The 18,203-nt window shown below is 35.0% G+C and overlaps 2 protein-coding genes across 4 annotated transcripts; both read right to left on the bottom strand.

Annotated features, from left to right (window-relative positions):
- Positions 1–969: 969 nt before the first annotated feature.
- si:dkey-28n18.9 (sorting nexin-5) lies at positions 970–8,228 on the bottom strand. 2 transcript variants are annotated; one of them, XM_051706796.1, is made up of 14 exons: positions 8,043–8,223; positions 6,342–6,449; positions 6,140–6,247; positions 5,938–6,007; positions 5,677–5,804; positions 5,053–5,136; positions 4,828–4,902; positions 4,696–4,726; positions 3,563–3,647; positions 3,332–3,371; positions 3,130–3,216; positions 2,811–2,900; positions 1,635–1,700; positions 970–1,450 (listed from the first exon to the last, which is right to left on the bottom strand). In XM_051706796.1, exons 1-14 carry the CDS (start codon positions 8,088–8,090, stop codon positions 1,307–1,309), a joined length of 1,164 nt encoding a protein of 387 aa, XP_051562756.1. In that variant the 5' UTR covers positions 8,091–8,223; the 3' UTR covers positions 970–1,306. The 2 variants fall into 2 exon arrangements, with proteins under 2 accessions (XP_051562756.1, XP_051562757.1); XM_051706797.1 differs by lacking the exon at positions 970–1,450 and having other exon boundaries at positions 1,650–1,789; positions 8,043–8,228.
- A 2,086-nt stretch (positions 8,229–10,314) lies between these two features.
- On the bottom strand, positions 10,315–16,061 carry LOC127446543 (coiled-coil domain-containing protein 174-like). Of its 2 annotated transcripts, none has more exons than XM_051707538.1 (11): positions 15,925–16,061; positions 15,607–15,711; positions 15,409–15,509; positions 15,156–15,214; positions 14,452–14,614; positions 14,277–14,372; positions 14,023–14,159; positions 13,802–13,896; positions 13,529–13,658; positions 13,272–13,430; positions 10,315–10,993 (listed from the first exon to the last, which is right to left on the bottom strand). In XM_051707538.1, the coding sequence occupies exons 1-11, from the start codon at positions 15,964–15,966 to the stop codon at positions 10,677–10,679; spliced, it is 1,404 nt and encodes a 467-aa protein (XP_051563498.1). In that variant the 5' UTR covers positions 15,967–16,061; the 3' UTR covers positions 10,315–10,676. The 2 variants fall into 2 exon arrangements, with proteins under 2 accessions (XP_051563498.1, XP_051563497.1); XM_051707537.1 differs by having other exon boundaries at positions 10,317–10,993; positions 13,272–13,433.
- Between the last annotated feature and the right edge of the window lie 2,142 nt (positions 16,062–18,203).

The following is an 18,203-nucleotide window of genomic DNA, read 5'->3' as shown; positions in this document are numbered from 1 at the left end:
TTGCAATTCTGACGACTGCTTCAATTTTTCTGTTTTTTTGTTTTGTTTTGTTTTTGCAGCATTTTTTCAATGTGTTTATATATTTTTGATTAATGCTTGTTATTTTTTTGATCTGCACTAATTATTTTGATCTGTGCTTTATTTATTTTTGCACTTATTTTTTGATCTGCCTTTTATTATTTTGATTCATGCTTATTATTTTTGGATCTGTTACCGCAATACTTTTGATGGGATTTTGATCCCATAGTCCTGTTACCCTCTGCCCCAGCTCTTGATTGCATTTTTCCCCTACAGTGTTGTTTATGTTGTTTTCCCTCTCATGGGATTTCGTTTATTAATAAAAATAGTTTTTTTTTTTTTTTTTTTTTTTAATACTCTGCATTTGGATCCTACCTCTCTGCTACACACCGTGACATACTTTGAGACAGACGTTTCCAAAGCTTGATCATAGTCATCATCTTCAGAGTCCGTATAACTCGAATCGCTGTCACTGTATTCTGAGGAAAATGAGTAATCAGAATCTTCTGTATCTGGCGACTTATCCACACTCACGAAAATACACAGCCCTTTTAAACATTTCACTTGACAGACCAACTGAATTTTATATATTTACTCAAAACATCTGTCAACCATAAACCAACAGTCAACCATCTATCACTCAAAACATCTGTCAAGGAACTAAACATATGGTCTAAGATGCACATATTTCAATCTTAGACTTTGGGTTATTCATAAAGAATACTGGATAGAGCATTCGCCATCAGCCATTATTAAATTATGTCAGCCTCACCCCTTAATTGTTTAACTTGTTTCTGACTACAAGCTACATGTTCAAATTTTCAAACATTTCAGTAATTATTCATGTTTGTGACACTTTGTAACTTTTTCAGAATAAAATTAGTTGATTACAAAACATACACACTCTTTCTACAATAAAAAGTAGATAAACATCAAATATGTAAACCTTAGCAACATTCATCAGTTTTATTGCTTTATGGCAAGCTAACACAGTACAAAGTTCACATCTGAACTTACAGTTTAACTACATGGCCTGCAGATTGTAAATTGTGGACCTGGGGGTGATATTGGAATTCAAGTTAGATCAATTTTCAATGTTTAAGTCTATCAAACTGAAAAGATGGCATGAAATTATTAATGTAGCATATTTTCAGTCCAGTCAGATTAAAGAGGTTTCGTGAATAAAATGATATGAGAATAATTTTTGCCTTCCAACAATCTTGGAACAATTTGATTACATTACCAGCAATAGTTTTATGAGCGTAACCCCTACAGGTTCATATTTAGTTCATTCTGAATACAGGTTTCTGCAAGCTTCCAAATGCTGAGAGTAGAGTTCAGCGCACTCCTTTGCTGTGTTGAGCTGTTGTTCACACCATTCAATCAGGAAGTTCCTCAGCACAAGCACTCTGGAGTTATGGAAACGCTCAATCTGCCATAAATTAATACAACAATTAGTCCCATTTCCTCTATAACTGTAGTAATCAGTAGTTACTGTTGTTAAACAAACCTAAAGAGTCCAAAAGAACTTGAATTTCCACATTCTACCATAACATTATACAACTATAATGGTAATACGTTTGGCTCTAAATATCAGTTGCAGTGAAAGTATTTACCTCCTGTTTAGACACAGATGAGATGAGATTGAACTCTTTCTCAGAAGCTTTCTGAATCTCCTCCATCTACAGTATTACACATAATTACTTCAGGATGTTTTTCAGTGCTTAATTTGTGCTGCGTACAGCCTCACCCAGGAACTCCAGATCTGAATCTGGAATAAAGTTCCAGTATTTTGCACTGTAAAAAGTGGTAACCTGCAATTGTTACCTTAATAGTTCACCCAAAAATGAAAAATCTGTCATCATTTACTCACCTTCATGCCATCCCAGATGTTTATGATGTTCTTTCTTCAGCTGAACACAAATGAAGATTTTTAGAAGAATATCTCAGCTCTGTAGATCTATATACAATGCAAGTGAATGGTGATCAGACCTTCATAGCTCCAAAAAAGCATATAAAGAAAGCATAAAAGTAATCCATAAAACTCCAGTGGTTAAATCTATGTCTTCAGGGGCGATATGATAGGTGTGGTTAAGAAACAGATCAATATTTTAGACCTTTTTTTTTTTACTATAAATCTCCACTTTCACTTTCACAAATGCAAAAGATTGTGAAAGTGAACAGAGATTTGTAGTAAACATTACTACAATACTGTAGGTCTTAAATATTTATCTGTTTCTCACCAAACTTGTCATACTGATTCTGAAGACAGATTTAACAACTGGAGTCTTATGGATTAATTTTATGCTGCCTTTATGTGATTTTTGGAGCTTCAAAGTTCTGGCCACCATTCACTTGCATTGTATGGACCAACAGAGCTGAGATATTCTTCTAAAAATCTTTGTTTGTGTTCTGCAAAAGATAGAATGTCATACACATCTAGGATGGCATAAAGGTGAGTAAATGACCATAGAATTTTAAGTTCCCTTTAAGGAGCTTCCTTTTCCAACCCTTAAAATGAGTTATGTTTGTGTGACCTGATGTATTCAGGTTAATTCAATGATGTTAAATAATATTTGTAACTTCAAAAACAATTAAACCAGTTATTTTATAGCATGAAGCACATTTTTAGGTTGTGTGAAGTAAAACATTTTTTAAAAGTCTTGTCAGGTCCGCTTCCACATGGTTATCCAGAACCACTGAATTTATTACTTAATGTGTACAATGCTGTGTGAACGTGTGTGCATATGGACAGAGGAAGAAAGGAACGAATGAGGAACAAATAAACTTACTACTTCTCTCTTAGGGGGCTTGGCTTTTTCTGCATTCCTCTTAACAGTTTCCAGCTCTATCAGTTTACATGTTCTTCTGAAGAGCATCTCCTGTAACAACACATGTAGAAATAGACAATTACTATTAAAGTAATGTGTCTGGCATCAAATTTCATTACATTTTATAAAAACCTGAATTTATTACAGCGTAAAAATTTTTTTATAATAAATCTTTCCAGGCACTGGCTTTAATACACAAAAAGTTCATAAACAGTTATTAGTACATATAAGTGGATGCACAAAGCAAGCGACAATGAAAAATGGCATTAAATTTGCATACTTTCTCTGCTTCTTGGTAGCGAGACTCCAGGTCCAGTCCCAAACCAAGGGTGGAGAGGTTGTTATTGGCGACTTTCTCGAAGTTTCGCTTTATATACAAAACCAAAATAAATATCACTCAAATTTTGAACATTGATTATACAAATACAGGGATGGCTAGACATCCTTTAAAGTTTAAGGTATTTTCATTACAGTGACCTTACCTTCACTGCCTCAATAACATCAGACAGCTTCAAACAAACCCTATTGAAAAAACAAAGCCAACATAAATGAATAAACTACAGCTCTCAAGACAGAGACTCTCACACACACATACACAGTGACATACAAAGACATACTGTACATGTCTCTCACACACTCTCTCCATAGTACATGTATACACATATGTATGCAGACACAATATTAACAGTTAATTTTATTAAGTAAATTCTAACTTGGAGAAAGCAACAGCAACTGCATTGTCCTGATTCACACAAAGATGAAGAGATGTGGAGAAATGTCCACAGGCCAGCGCAAGCTCTGAAAAACACACATGCACACACACAAATATACATGTAAACCTATTTCTGAGTAATAGAGCTGTTCAGCCATGACGTCAATTTGTAGTGAACCCAGAAGTCTAATTCACCGTGGGTTCCCTCTGGGTTTTCCTATAGGTTTTTATAATAGGGTTTTTGAACTTGTGGAAAATAAAGTCTGTGACAAACATTATTTGACGATACATGGATGTTTTGTTCTACAACATAAATTACACACAGTCATACCTTAAACGTAAATTTTGAAGCAGCCGTGTGTTTTAAAATATATATATATATATATATATATATATATATATATATATATATGCTATTCAATATGGCTGCAAAATTCATGTTTAAGGTATGACTGTGTAATTTATGTTGTAGAACAAAACATTCACATATCGTCAAGTACTGTTCACCACAGACCTTATTTTACTCATTTATTCAAAAACTCTATTAGAAAAACCCATAGGAAAATTCCAAAGGAACCCATGGTGAATTCTCTTCTGGGTTTTTGGACTACAAGCTGAACAGCTCACTATAGTGGCCTATTATAATTTTAAAGGCGCACTCATTCATTTTTTGAAGTATGTCGAAGTGGCTTACATTGGCTTACTCTGACACCTAGTGGCCTGGATGCTGCATTATTCAAACACAGTAGTTTTCAGTCACCAATGCCAGTGTAGAAATTCACTATGCACAGTAAGCCAGGATTAATTTAATATGTGAATGAAAGTGTCCATTAACAGGGCAGTTACTGAGATTAAGCGAGTAGTATTCGCCTGGTCGTGTGATGCTAACATGGCTGCCCCATGTAGAATAAAAGAGCTTTTATAAGGTTACTGATATGACTGAAATCTTCATCTCACATTAGTGGTCATGATTTAGTACACATGTTTTGAAATTACTATTAATTTCTTTAGAAGTAAAACGTTTTAAATGAGGAAACAAATTACTGAGTGCACCTTTAAGTTATACATATATTCTAAGTAATGTACAATTCCAAGCAATTGATCATGCATGTTAAGTTAAATGCAATGACTTACTTTGCTCTGTCATTACAACATCAAGTAATTTCTGGTGAGGGCAGAAAACACAATATTTCACATCACTGAAATGATTTGCAATCCATTGGCTATAGACAGAGGCTGATAAATGAAATTACTTGAATAGTGTACCTCTGTGGCAACCTTTGAAAGAGTTGCAAGATTTGTGTTTTTGCGTCTTTCATTCTGGAAGAAGTCATCCACATCCTAGAAATATTAAACTTTGGATGATATTAATCATAATTTATATAGTAATTTTTTTCACATCACTACACAGTGTTGTTACAAAAGACTTACCCTCAGGTCAAAATAAATCACACAAACAAATATGCTCATAAACACAACACACTCGGATACCTTATGACTTTCCTTCCTCATCTCCTCCACAGCCTGACTGAGGCGATTTAAGATTCCTTTCTTGCCTCGCTGTTTTCCTGGAGACTAGTCAATAAGCACATGACAACAGTGAGATAGTCTCATGGCATCAAGATGACTAAAAACAAAAAACATTTTTATGTTTGAGATGATAACAGTCACCATTCACTGAAGTAAACATGCAACATAATGACCTTATGTGACACCAACCTAGTGTACTGATGTTTGAAACTTCTATCGTTGAATACTGCACCGTTTATGTGTGTTTACATCTGGAAGACGCATTTTTTATTATGTTGTTTGCTCATCTGCAATACGTCTGTAAGACGTTTCCTCTCGGATGTCAATAAGACATTCAGAAGATGTCTTTGAGAAGTTTATGATTTAGAATGTTTGCAAATCTGATCTTTTTAAGATGTTTAGCAGATGTTAATTAGATTGTGATGTTTTCCAGATGAAAAGATTTAAAACAGACATCTCGGAGATGTATGTGTGCTATGTGGGCATACTGTTTGACATACTATTTTTACAAACATTTTACATTATATACAGAGCAATAAGCAGTACGCTAACATTCCTTTCAAAGCCAGTGAATTTATAAGTCACCTCTAAATTAATGAGAAAGCTGTCCAGTGCTTTACACTTGCAGAGAGTTGGGTGTGTCGCCACCTGCTGGAGATAAATCTCCATCGCCTTACAATAACTCTGCCAATCTTGTCCAAGAGCCAAGAACCCTGTGACCCACATGCATGGTTAAACTGGCACTAGTTAACTTTGTTACAAAACAACTTTGAATTTTAAAAATGTGTGTGTAAATTTGTAAAATTGACCATTTTGACTTCACTTACATGTAAAAACTATACATACCAAGTTGTTTGAGTGCTTTGGTCTGCATGTTTAACTGAGATGGCAGTGCTTTAGAGGGTAAAGGAGGAAACTGTGGGCAGAAAAACATCAATTCATGTAAGTCCTTCCAATGAAAAAATAATATGCTTAAAGCAGACATATCAATATTTGATGATTGGGACTACAGGGTTGGCCTAATTGTGAGTTTAGAGATGCGACTCACTATGATTCCCTGAATTCCAGGAACATTTTCTTGCAGGAAAAGACTTTGCTGTAGCCAATCAAAGTCCTCATATGTACGAAAAACACACACCCCAGCACTGATGTTCAACTGGGGAAAAAATTTACACAGAGGTTTCCAAAATGCAAATAAAAACACATTTTATACATTTTGAGGACTAAGAGTAAAGCTATGAGTATCTCACTTTTTGGGATGTGATGGCGAAAGTCAGAGTATCTCCATCCTGTGTCACATCAGTGATTCTGATACTGCTCGCACTTACACTTAATGCTGCTTCTACACTTGAACCCTCCTAAAACACACACACACAAACACAAATTTACACTGTATGAAGAAAATGTGTGAAGTTTAAAGGAATATTCCGGGTTCAATACAAGTTAAGCTCAATTGACAGCATTTGTGGCATAATGTTGATTATTACAAATACTAATTTGGACTTGTCCCTCCTTTTATTTAAAAAAAAAAAAAAAAAAAAAAGCAAATATCGAGGTTACAGTGAAGCACTGGAAGAGTGGAAGTGAATGGGGCCAATTTTTTGAAGGTTTAAAGGTGCACTCTGTAATTATTTTCCTCGTTAAAAAGTTTAACTCCTAAAGACATGAATTGTAATTTTGCAATATATGTAAGAAATCATGACCACTCACATGAGATGATGACTCCAGTCATATCAGTAACATTATAAAAGCTGTTTTATTCTACATGGAGAGGGTCTGCACATGGGGGATGCCATGTTAGAATCACATGTCCAGCCAAATACTACTTAATCTCAGTAACTGTCCTGTTATTTGACACTTTCACTCACAGATTAAAGTAATTATGGCTGACTGTGAATAGTGAATTTCTACAATGGCATCTGAAACTGAAAACTATTGATTTTAAGTGATGCTGCATCCAAGCCGCTAGGTGTCAGTGTAAGTCCAAGATGACACAAAGACAAAAGTTACAGATTGCACCTTTTAAGGCAGACATGTGAAGCTTATAATTTTATAAAAGCGCTTACATTAATTCTTCGGTTAAATTTTTTTTCTTTTTTGAGATGTAAAGTTGTTTAAATCTTCATTTTTACAGTCGTTTTAGGGTTTGTTAACATTACATCGTCATGGCAGCGAAGTTGTAAAATTGGCTATAAATTTACAAAAAAGTTTGTAGGCAATTTTATCACACTAAAATCATGTTAACACTCATAGTGTTAATGTCTGGTAGCTATATTTTTGAAATAGTGAGTATAGTGATTGAATAGTGATTGGCCCCATTCATTGTACCTCACTGGAACCCAGATTTGAGCTTCTTTTTTTTTTTTTTTTTAAAGAAAAAAAAAGAAAAAGAGGGGCGAGTCAAAATGAATTTTTATGGTGTAACTTGTATTGAACCAGGAATATTCCTTTAAGCAGTAGATTGTTTTTAATCAAGCAATTACAATAAATGAGACAACACACAATTTTCCAGTTAAAGGGATAGTTCACCCAAAAATTACATTTCTAGCATAATTTACTCATTTACTTTTTTCAGTGGAACACAAAAAAAGAAATGTTAAGCAGAATGAAAGCCTTAGTCACCATTCACTCTCATTGCATTTAAAAGAAAAGAAAAAAAAAACATCTACCTTTGGACAACTATGGAAGAAAGTCATTTTGGTTTTAAATAACATGAGGGTGATCAAATGACAGCAGAATGTTTGGGTAAACTCTCTTTTAAAGAAACTCAAAAGGACTCAAACCTCTTGTGGCAATAACATTATCCAATACAGTCTGTAATTTCATTAATAAAATAATATATTTTGTTTTTATTCTGCTTTAAACACGACATCCTAAATACAGACAGTAGGATTGGCTGAATGGCATGTTATATGATCATGTGATAATCACAACCAGAAATGGTTACTTACCATCTCCCTGGCATTCAACAGGTTTCCCACTTTGGTGTAATCTTTCATTCAAAAGGGAGAGGAAAAATATAGAGCCAAGTGAACAATCAGAAAGAGTGGAGAACAATCTGATTTTGAAAATTGTCACTTAAATGAACCTTTACTGTCCCTTCTCTTCTGCACCTCTTCCTATCCCCCCTCCCACGCCATACTTCCCTTCCTCTCTCTCTCTCTCTCTCTCTAGTTGATTCAATAGCTCACAAAATGCTTGTAAGTACATTCTTGTGGAGACAGGATATCCTTCAAGTCAAAGGTCACAGTGGTCCTGCTTGTATGTGAAATTTTATCCAATATATAGTTTAAATTTGTGTCCTCATTCTAAGATATATTAAATATGTGTGAGTTTATTGCATATGTGTATACTTATATAACACGTGAACAAGGAAACTTAAAGCACACTCATCATAAGCTACTGAGTAACTAAGTTACACTGCAGTCAGGTGCATCTCATAAACTTTGCCCAGTGTTTAAAACTAGCACAAAAACACATTTATGCATCCCACATTTCAGATCCTTTATTAAGACAATGCAAAGACAAAAAGTTTGCCAACCAGTTCCTGGCTCAGTGCTATTGTTAACTTCATAGGTCAAGGCTCACAAAATAAATAAATAAATAAATAAAACAGAGAACAATATTGCAATACTACTTAATATTATATTACTTATTATAGAGACAAGAAACAGCTGCACCCAACAGAAAAACAGGTGGTGAAGAATATAATGAAGGAATTTGAAAATATACTTCACAAATGGTTTAACCTTAAAGGTGCAGTATGTAAGATTCAGAAACCCTTGTTATTAATGACACCTGTGGCCTTTAAGTGAACTGCAGACAGCTACATTTTGCTCGTGCACATACTCCATAGTGACACCAGCATCGACCAAAACAATGACGTAAAGTACAAAGAGACAACGTGATTCACCAACATCATGCTGACAGATGAGGTAGCATAATTAAAATTACACAGTTATGATTGTTTTACTACAAACTTTGAGACTGTATATAATATTTGACTCTCCAGTGCTGGAACAGGGCTAAAACAATGTGTGGATATAGGTCTGTCTATGCCAGACTGTAGTTTGAAGTAATCACTTTTCTTTGCATAACACATTGACTGCATTTATACGTTAGCGTATGTCGGCGTTAGCTAGCTAGCTAACTTTATCAATAGCTGTTAGCTAAATTTGGTGGATGATGACAGTAGCTGTATATAAAATAGACTGTACATTATAAATATGTTGACACAATTCAGTATTAATGTGATTCCATCTTAACTGTCATTTTGATATATCGATGCGCTATTGTTTCATAATAATACAATGTATATATTTTCTGTATAACCAAGTTATGTTACACTAATGAATGGAGCTTTTTGCATTATCTTGAACACTGTCTAGCATTCATTTCTAAAATTACACAGATCAATCCTTATGGCACTATATTTCACACGCTCTGCAGTTATGTAAGTTTACCTGTCCAATAAGAACACCAATTCAGGGTCGGTTTTGATCCCCAAAACCGAAAGAAAGTCCCTCCAGGAATCAAATGCCCTGCCGATATTCACTCTAGTTTTCGCTCGACCATGATCATGTTCCGCTTAGCCACACGGGATTCAGTGGATACATTTTTTTTTTTGTGTTTACTCTGAGTTTGTGTAGGAGTCTGTGTTGTGCTGGATTCCATCTCTAAGATAACGTTACCTAGTGTTGCAGTTTGTTGTCGCTGTTGAATAGCGGAAGAGAAGCGATTACTGAGGCAAGGCTCTCGGGAGCGCGCATAAACGTCACATCCTTTGGATTTTCCCGGCAAAAGCGACCCGCTCCCTTCGCATGAAAATCAGTCTACAGGCTTTAATAGGCAACCTAGGAAGGGCTCATTTTTTAAGTTGCCTTACAAGCCGTTCACACATTGGCAAAAAAAGGGCGAATATTACATGAAAATTGTTAAATATTGCACCTTTAAGAAGAATATTTTATGTAGGGAGCACCACATTCAGTTTTGGTTAAATCGGCATGTTTGCAATTAAAAAAATGACTCCAGGTCTTGTGTTCCTTTTTAGGTGTTTGGCAGTTGATTTGGAAGTTAATAAAAAGACCTTTTATTTATAAATAGCTTTTAAATTTACAATTAGCAGACGCTTTTATACAGAGTGACAAAATGATATCTGTAGTATCGCACTGTTAAGTTCTAATCATAAATTGAATTAAAAGCAGAAGACAAGAAATAAACAATGTATTTATTTATTTTATAAATACAGAATGGATGTGCCTTATGTTTGTGGTCTGATTAAGTACTAATTAAAGAGTACTTTTCATCTATTATTTAAAGAAATTACTTTAAATAAAATATGGCAAGGAATGCTACATTGCTGCAGTTGGTTCGGTATGAACAGACAGCAATTGAATAAAACATGAAAATCAAACAGAAATGTAGAAGCTGTTTATTCTAAATGTTCAATTCAGTTATATTTTGTACGAAGAACTTTGGTACAAAGTTTACTGTCCCTTTTGCTTAAGACTGGCATAAATCCAGACTAACTGCAAGTTCCCAAAGGATGTTTTTCTGGCATTCAATAAAGATTTTCAAGTAACAGTTCATGTAGAGTGTTTGTAGTATGATAGAAGGTCATCCAGACTCTGTGTTTGAGCAGCCTGTGGTTGAGGATATTGCGAAGGTTGTGTAAATGTGGATACGTTAGCAGAATGCCCAGGGGTAGATATATCATCTGTGTCTCTTTCTGTGGCCCTTTGTGACTCAGACCACTTGAAGGCAAGTTTTCCTTTGCCATGCCCTTTGTCTGTGGCTCTGTTGTGATTGGCCTTTCGGTCATCTGTGAAGTAAGCAGAGGGAGGAGCAAACTCTGAATCTCGCTCATCTCGACGATGACTTGTCCATTGACCCCATGTGAACTCTGGAAAAGGACAGAAATGGAAAAAGTCAGTCTCTGGATGCAAAGTTCCCACACTTTTTACACAATGGATTTTCAATGACCATTCCATTTGTTTTGTTTTTTAAATCATTATGATAAGGCCAACTCGCCAATTAAACATTTAGATCAATCTGTAATCTGGTTTGACCAATTCATTAAAAAGAATGATTCAAGTTTTACTCTACAGTGAAATATCTCACTAGCTCAGTCAACAGCATTTTGATTACCATGCTGATTATCACAAAAAAATTGTTTCGACTTGTCTGTCTTTCTTTTTTTTTTTAATGCCCCTATTGCATTCGGATCATTTTTGACCTGGGAGAGGTAGATCAAAATACACATAATTAATTTACATTTTTTCAGATTATTTAATAAAATTGTTTAAGAGATATAAAAAAAAAAATGTACAGGTCAATTTTGAACTGGGCATCAATTGTGTCTTTACACATGATATTATGACACACACACATTCCTGTAAAAAACAGACATGACAGATGTAACAAACATAACAAATGACCTACGGCCTTGTGGCAAGATTTTGTTCATGCACATGTAACGGGAGCCAGCTGGTATGTGATAGCTGTGCAGTGTGTAAACCTCCCTACCTTGGCTTCGAGGCACGCTAGAGGCTGTGGCCTCGAGGCACGCTAGAGGCTGTAGCCTCTCATCCCGGTTTGAATCCCGCTCAGAGTGGGTCGAGCAGGACCGGTTACACACACATTACTCTAAATAGGGCTTGAAAGACGAAACTGTCCACATTTTACTCTGCAGCCATCTAATGCTAAACCAACTTGCAGCATACTCAACATTTGGATGTTCATGCAAATAAACAGATTAGATTTTGCTTAAAAACATAATAAAGAAGTATTAATGTTGTATACTTGAGTTGTACAGTTGTTTTGATGATGTTTAGTTGAAAAAGAATATGTTGGTTTCATAACTTTAACACCAAGTTGTATTGAGAAGTTATGAGTAAAAGGAAATTAATTCACATTACTAGTAATTCTCACATTAGATGTTAATATAAATTGTATATTATGTTATATTTAGATAGAATTTCACATGTTGATAAAAAAAAACAGATGTCTTCACATGCATCTCACTGGTTTTGCTGTAGTGAATGAATATTTTGAAATGTCAAAGAATTTCTACATTTTATTATAAAAAAAAATAAAAAAAGGCATATTAATTAATAACGTTATATTTGTCAGTTAACATGCCAAAATATCAATCTTTTTACAAATATGAACAGTTAAGAGCTTATTAATGACTTACAATGTAGTTTTAGATGAAAACCATGAATGCTTTATAAGCTTGAATTTCACCGGGTCAAAACTGACCAGCGAATGCAAAAGGTGTATGCAGATTCTGAACGCAATAGCAGAGTTTAAAAAAAGCACAAATCTAGATAACAGTAAAGCATCTATAATGGAAGTGAATGGGGCTAATTTGTAAATGTAAAAGTACTCACTGTTTCAAAAGTATAACCACAAGACCTAAAAAAAAAATATGCGTTTTAACATGATTTTAGTGTGATAAAATCACTTAACCTTTTCTGAGTAAAGTTATATCCAATTTTACAACTTCATTGCCATGACAACATAATGAAGTTAACCCTAAAACGACCTTAAAAATTATGATTTAAGCAACTTTACAGCTTAAATAATACACAAGTTTTAACAAGAATGAATGCGTGTGCTTCTATAAAATTATAAGCCTCACATTAGCCGCCTTTACACTATCGGGCCAAATGAGGGCGTGCTAGTGAGTGTCAGGGCCAGTTGTGTTCCTGCTGTCACTTCCGTGACTCCTCAGGGCTTTCTCTGGGCCAACGGGCAATTTATGCCTTTAAACCCTCTGAAAATTGGCCCCATTCACTTCCATTGTAAGTGCCTTACTATGATTTTGATTTTTGTTTTGTTTTTAAAGAAAAGGAGGGAAGGGGAGTCTAAATTATTCCTGTGATAATCAACATTATGCCACAAATGCTGTCAATTGAGCTTGTCTTGAATTTGGAATATACTTTTAATAGAGAATTAGTAGTTTCCTTGACTTTTAAGTTAATTTAAACAGGCCTGGAAAACACAATTTTAAGATTCTCTGATATGTCCATGTTTTCAATGACCTTGGGAACCCCGCAGATGAATGTATACATTTCATCAAAGAGCAAAAAAAATGGAAACACTGGTCATATACAAAAAGGTGGGCAGCAATACAAGCTGTGTGTTCAGATATACTGTTACGTGTAAAAGTATATTACCTTTGCCTCTGTCCCACTCTCTGACGTGTGGAACACCAGGCTTGGTGTCTTTCCTCTCCTGAATCTCCACCTCCACTTTTGTTACTGTCTGAGCGACTGGAGGTCCTATCAAATCTTCATCATCATTATCTTCATTCTCTTCACCATCAACAACAGGAGCTACTAGGGAGCATACATTAGACAGTGATTCAAAAACAACAGCATATCTTCATGGCACAGAAAGACCTTCAAAATAATGTCCATTAACACACACACACCATCGTCTTCAGCCCCTGGCTCCAGCTTGCTTTTCTTCATCTTCCTCATTCTCACTTTAGCTAGTCGAGCCTCAAGCAGAGCTTTCCGTTTATCCTTCAGTTGCTCACGTTTGGAGCGCTGTTCTGTGGTCTGTAGAGAGAAAAACAGTTATAAAAACATTCATTTACATTGCAGTATAGTAATAGCAGTATAACTGCTTTGGTTATTTTTGAAAGCACTGGTATTTCTTTCAGGAAATGCAAATCTACTTATATTTTGTTATTCTTTCTGACCTGATCTCTCAGCATGTCTAGAGTTTCTCTCTGCTTTCTGCGTTGCTCCTCATCATGGGAAAAGGCAAAATATCCAACACCAAGATCTCTGGCCTCTGAAACAGATGGGTACATTTGAACATGTAAACACAAATAAGACTTTGCAAATTAATACAGTCCTCTCTAATTCAAGATACATTTTCTGTATATCTAGTTCATGTTTCATCGTGTGTCTTTCTAACCTTGTTCTCTAATATTTTCATAGTGAATGGGTCCAACAGGTCTCTTCATCTGTTCTTCTTCCTCTCTCTCCCACTGCTCTCTCTGCATTTCTCTCCTCATATCCTCAGATAACAGAGTCCTGTCAGCTCCAGTCACCCTGCACATAATTAATCACACAGGGAAAACTGGATGAATAGGAAGATTGTCTATTAAGTATGTAGTGAAAACCACCATATGGATACATATAAAACATGGCTAAGGTCATTTAATTTGCCTCTTGCTCTGGAGGTCTTGGTCCATTTTCTGAAAATCTGGCAGATCTTTTCTCAGACATCTTCGGGAACGTCCTAACGCATCAACAAAGTCCACCCTGGATAAGAGAGCAAGAAAATCAATCTTATGACCCCTTTATGCATATCATCATGTCTACAATACATGTCTAAACATACCATTCTTCATCTGAATTCTCTGGGAGTGGAATAGGAACGCTCACATCAGATCCCTCTCCATCTCTATCCCCTGCTACATTTTTAGTGTGTAAATGCATATCTTTTCTCTGGTTAATGATCTTCTGGGTGAAGTCCACTAGGAAAAGACCTTCTGTCTCCTCATCTAAAAATGACAAGAAATGCAGTCTCCTTTGATATGCTTTTGTTTATTGTTACACTTAAAAGGATGCAACAGTGTAGAAATTGGTTTAAAGGTGCACTCAATAATTTTTTGAATATGTCATCTTGGACTTACACTGACACCTAGCGGCATGGATGCAGCATTATTCAAACACAACAGTTTTCAGTTGTCGATGCCATTGTAGAAATTTGCAATTCAGTCAGCCAAGATTAATTTAATTCCAGAGTGAAAGTGTCTAATAACAGGACAGTTACTGAGATTAAGCAATTAGTATTTAACTGGTCATGTGATTCTAAAATGGCAGCCCCCATGAGGAGACCCTCTCCATGTAGATTAAAACAGCTTTCATAAGGTTACTGATATGACTGGAGTCTTCATCTCATGTGAGTGCTCATGATTTTATACATATGTTTCAAGATGACAATTAATTTCTTTAGAAGTAAAACTTTTTAACTGAGGAAAAAATTACTGAGTGCACCTTTAAGAAGTTAAATACTTGAATCTGTGAATGTGAAGTCTGTACCTGGAAAATCCCCTTTTGTCATCTGTTCATAAAGACGTGCCTTTTCCTCCAGTTTCTGTCTATGTACAAAAGAAGTATTTACTGAGCATTATTATGAACAATAATGGTACTTTAGGGTGTCCTCAGATCAAGACTTAGTCTTTGTTACATCACTACAATGTTTAGTGCATAAGATCTGTAATATTCTAACACTGCATTATAATTACATCATATTATGTTGGTCACACCACCAAATAGTAGAAAGCGCACTCACCTGGATTTATCTAGAGTGTTTTCTTCCTCTGCATTTTGCTGAACGTCCTTCTGCGCTCGCACATTCACGCCTTCATTCTGTTTAATCCAGATATTGGGCTTCTGCAAGCGCACAAACAGAAACAATTCAACAGAATATGCTTATTTATTATCAATGATAACCTCTAGCTGTCATTAGGATTAGGGGTCCGCGTCTTACTTTTGTTTTTGTCTTGGACTTGTGTGCGGCTCCTGCATCTTGCCCAAGACGGTCCTGCTTGAATTCCTCCTGTTTCCGATATAATTCCGCTTTCAAATCAACCAGCTGTAATGTGGATGAAAAGCAGACGTTATCCGATATGTTTAACATCATTAAGCCATCGTTTTAGTTGAAAAACAGACGTACAAAAACGGTATTGTTTACAGAAGCTTACCATGAGTAAGGTCAGGTAGCTATCATGCTAAGCTAACTTCACCCTACAAAAAACCAAACCTACAATTCTCGTTTAGAACAACACCTTAAAAACTAACTACTCACCGATGAAGCCGTCACATTGTACTGTTTCTTCTTTTTATCCATAATAACTGTATATATTTCAGTTAAAACGGAGCATGTAATATTTACATGCAACAAGAGCGTTCCAAATTATGTTGTAAAGAAGAAATGAGTAGCCTGCCATCTACTGTTGTGGAGTACACGCTACAAGAGTAGCCCAATGCACATTCATTACAACATGAAAAACAATCATATCCATGGCCCAAATAAATAATATAAATAGTACAACTACAAAACATACAAATGATAAATAAATGAATGGACAACTTTGTCAAATTACTTAAGTCAAAATTCGATAAATCGAAATAATTCCATATTAAAGGATAATTCAATAATAGTTATTCAAATTTAAATTATAATTAAAAAGTGCTGTGTTGATATGGTTGAAATTGGGTTTTATACCAGTCCATTTTGTTTAATGAATATAACTTTTCCCTAAATTAATTTCTAGATCAAACTATTAAATAACGTATCACTATGCATAATGCAGTGTTTCTATAGAACTGCAGAAAGTATTTTCAAGTATATTCTATCATATATATATATATATATATATATATATATATATATATATATATATATGTGTGTGTGTGTGTGTGTGTGTGTGTGTGTGTACATATATACATATATGTACATATATACATATATATATATATATATATATATATATATATATATATATATATATATATATATATATATATGTATATATGTTTGTTTTTGAGTTGCCACAATATGCAGTAGACTGGCAAGGTCAATATTAGGTCAAAAATGGCAAAAAAAAAGAAACCGCTTTCTCTAGAAACCAATCAGTCAATCATTGTTTTGAGGAATGAAGGCTATACAATGCTTGAAATTGTATATAATATATATATATATATATATATTATACACACACACACACACACACACACACACACATACACACACACACACACACTGGTGGCCAAAAGTTTGGAATAATGTACAGATTTAGCTGTTTCGGAACAAAGTTGGTACTTTAATTCAGGACGTCACTATCACTATATGTTTTCACACAAAAACAGCACCATCACTATATGAAAAAAGTCATTTTTGATAAAATCTAGACAGGCCCCATTTCCAATAGCCATCACTCCAACACCTTATCCTTGAGTAATCATGCTAAATTGCTAATTTGGTGCTAGAAAATCACTTGTCATTATATCAAACACAGTTGAAAGCTGTTTGGTTTGTTAAACGAAGCTTAACATTGTCTTTGTGTTTCTTTCTGAGTTGCCACAGTATGCAATAGACTGGCATGTCTTAAGGTCAATATTAGGTCAAAAATGGCAAAAAAAAAGAAACAGCTTTCTCTAGAAACTCATCAGTCAATCACTGTTTTGAGGAATGAAGGCTATAAAATGCTTGAAATTGCCAAAAAACTGAAGATTTCATACAAAGGTATACACAACAGTCTTTAAAGACAAAGGACAACTGGCTCTAACAAGGACAGAAAGAGATGTGGATGGCCAGATGTACAACTAAACAAGAGGATAAGTACATCAGAGTCTCTAGTTTGAGAAATAGACACCTCACATGTCCTCAGCTGACAGCTTCATTGAATTCTACCCGCTCAACACCAGTTTCATGTACAACAGTAAAGAGAAGACTCAGGGGTGCAGGCCTTATGGAAGAATTGCAAAGAAAAATACACTTTTGAAAGAGAAAAACAAAAAGAAAATGTTAGAGTGGGCAAAGAAACACCGACATTGGACAACAGATAATTGGAAAAGAGTGTTATGGATCTTAACCCCATTGAGCATTTGTGGGATCAGCTAGACTGTAAGGTGCGTGAGAAGTGCCGACAACACAGCCACATCTATGGCAAGTGCTACAAGAAGTGTGGGGTGAAATGTCACCTGAGTATCTGGACAAACTGACAGCTAGAATGCCAAAGATCTGCAAAGCTGTCATTGCTGCACGTGGAGGATTTTTGATGAGAACTCTTTGAAGTAGTTTAAAAAGTTTTGATTTAAAAAGAAAACAAACAAAAATGTTTTTTATTTTTTCAAATTGCAATAGTAATTTTCATATTATTAATATCCTGACTATACATTGTGATCAGTTGAATGCCATTTTGGTGAATAAATGTACCAATTTCTTTCCATAAGAGCAAAATATGTACATTATTCCAAACTTTTGGCTGCCAGTGTGTGTGTGTGTGTGTGTGTGTGTGTGTGTGTGTGTGTGTGTGTGTGATATATATATATATATATATATATATATATATATATATATAT

The sequence above is a fragment of the Myxocyprinus asiaticus genome, chromosome 9 (genome assembly GCF_019703515.2).
Source record: "Myxocyprinus asiaticus isolate MX2 ecotype Aquarium Trade chromosome 9, UBuf_Myxa_2, whole genome shotgun sequence".
In the NCBI taxonomy this organism is placed as follows: Eukaryota; Metazoa; Chordata; class Actinopteri; order Cypriniformes; family Catostomidae; genus Myxocyprinus; species Myxocyprinus asiaticus.
The sequence above is the reverse complement of the archived record's forward strand: the minus strand, read 5'-3'. Positions and strand labels throughout refer to the sequence as shown.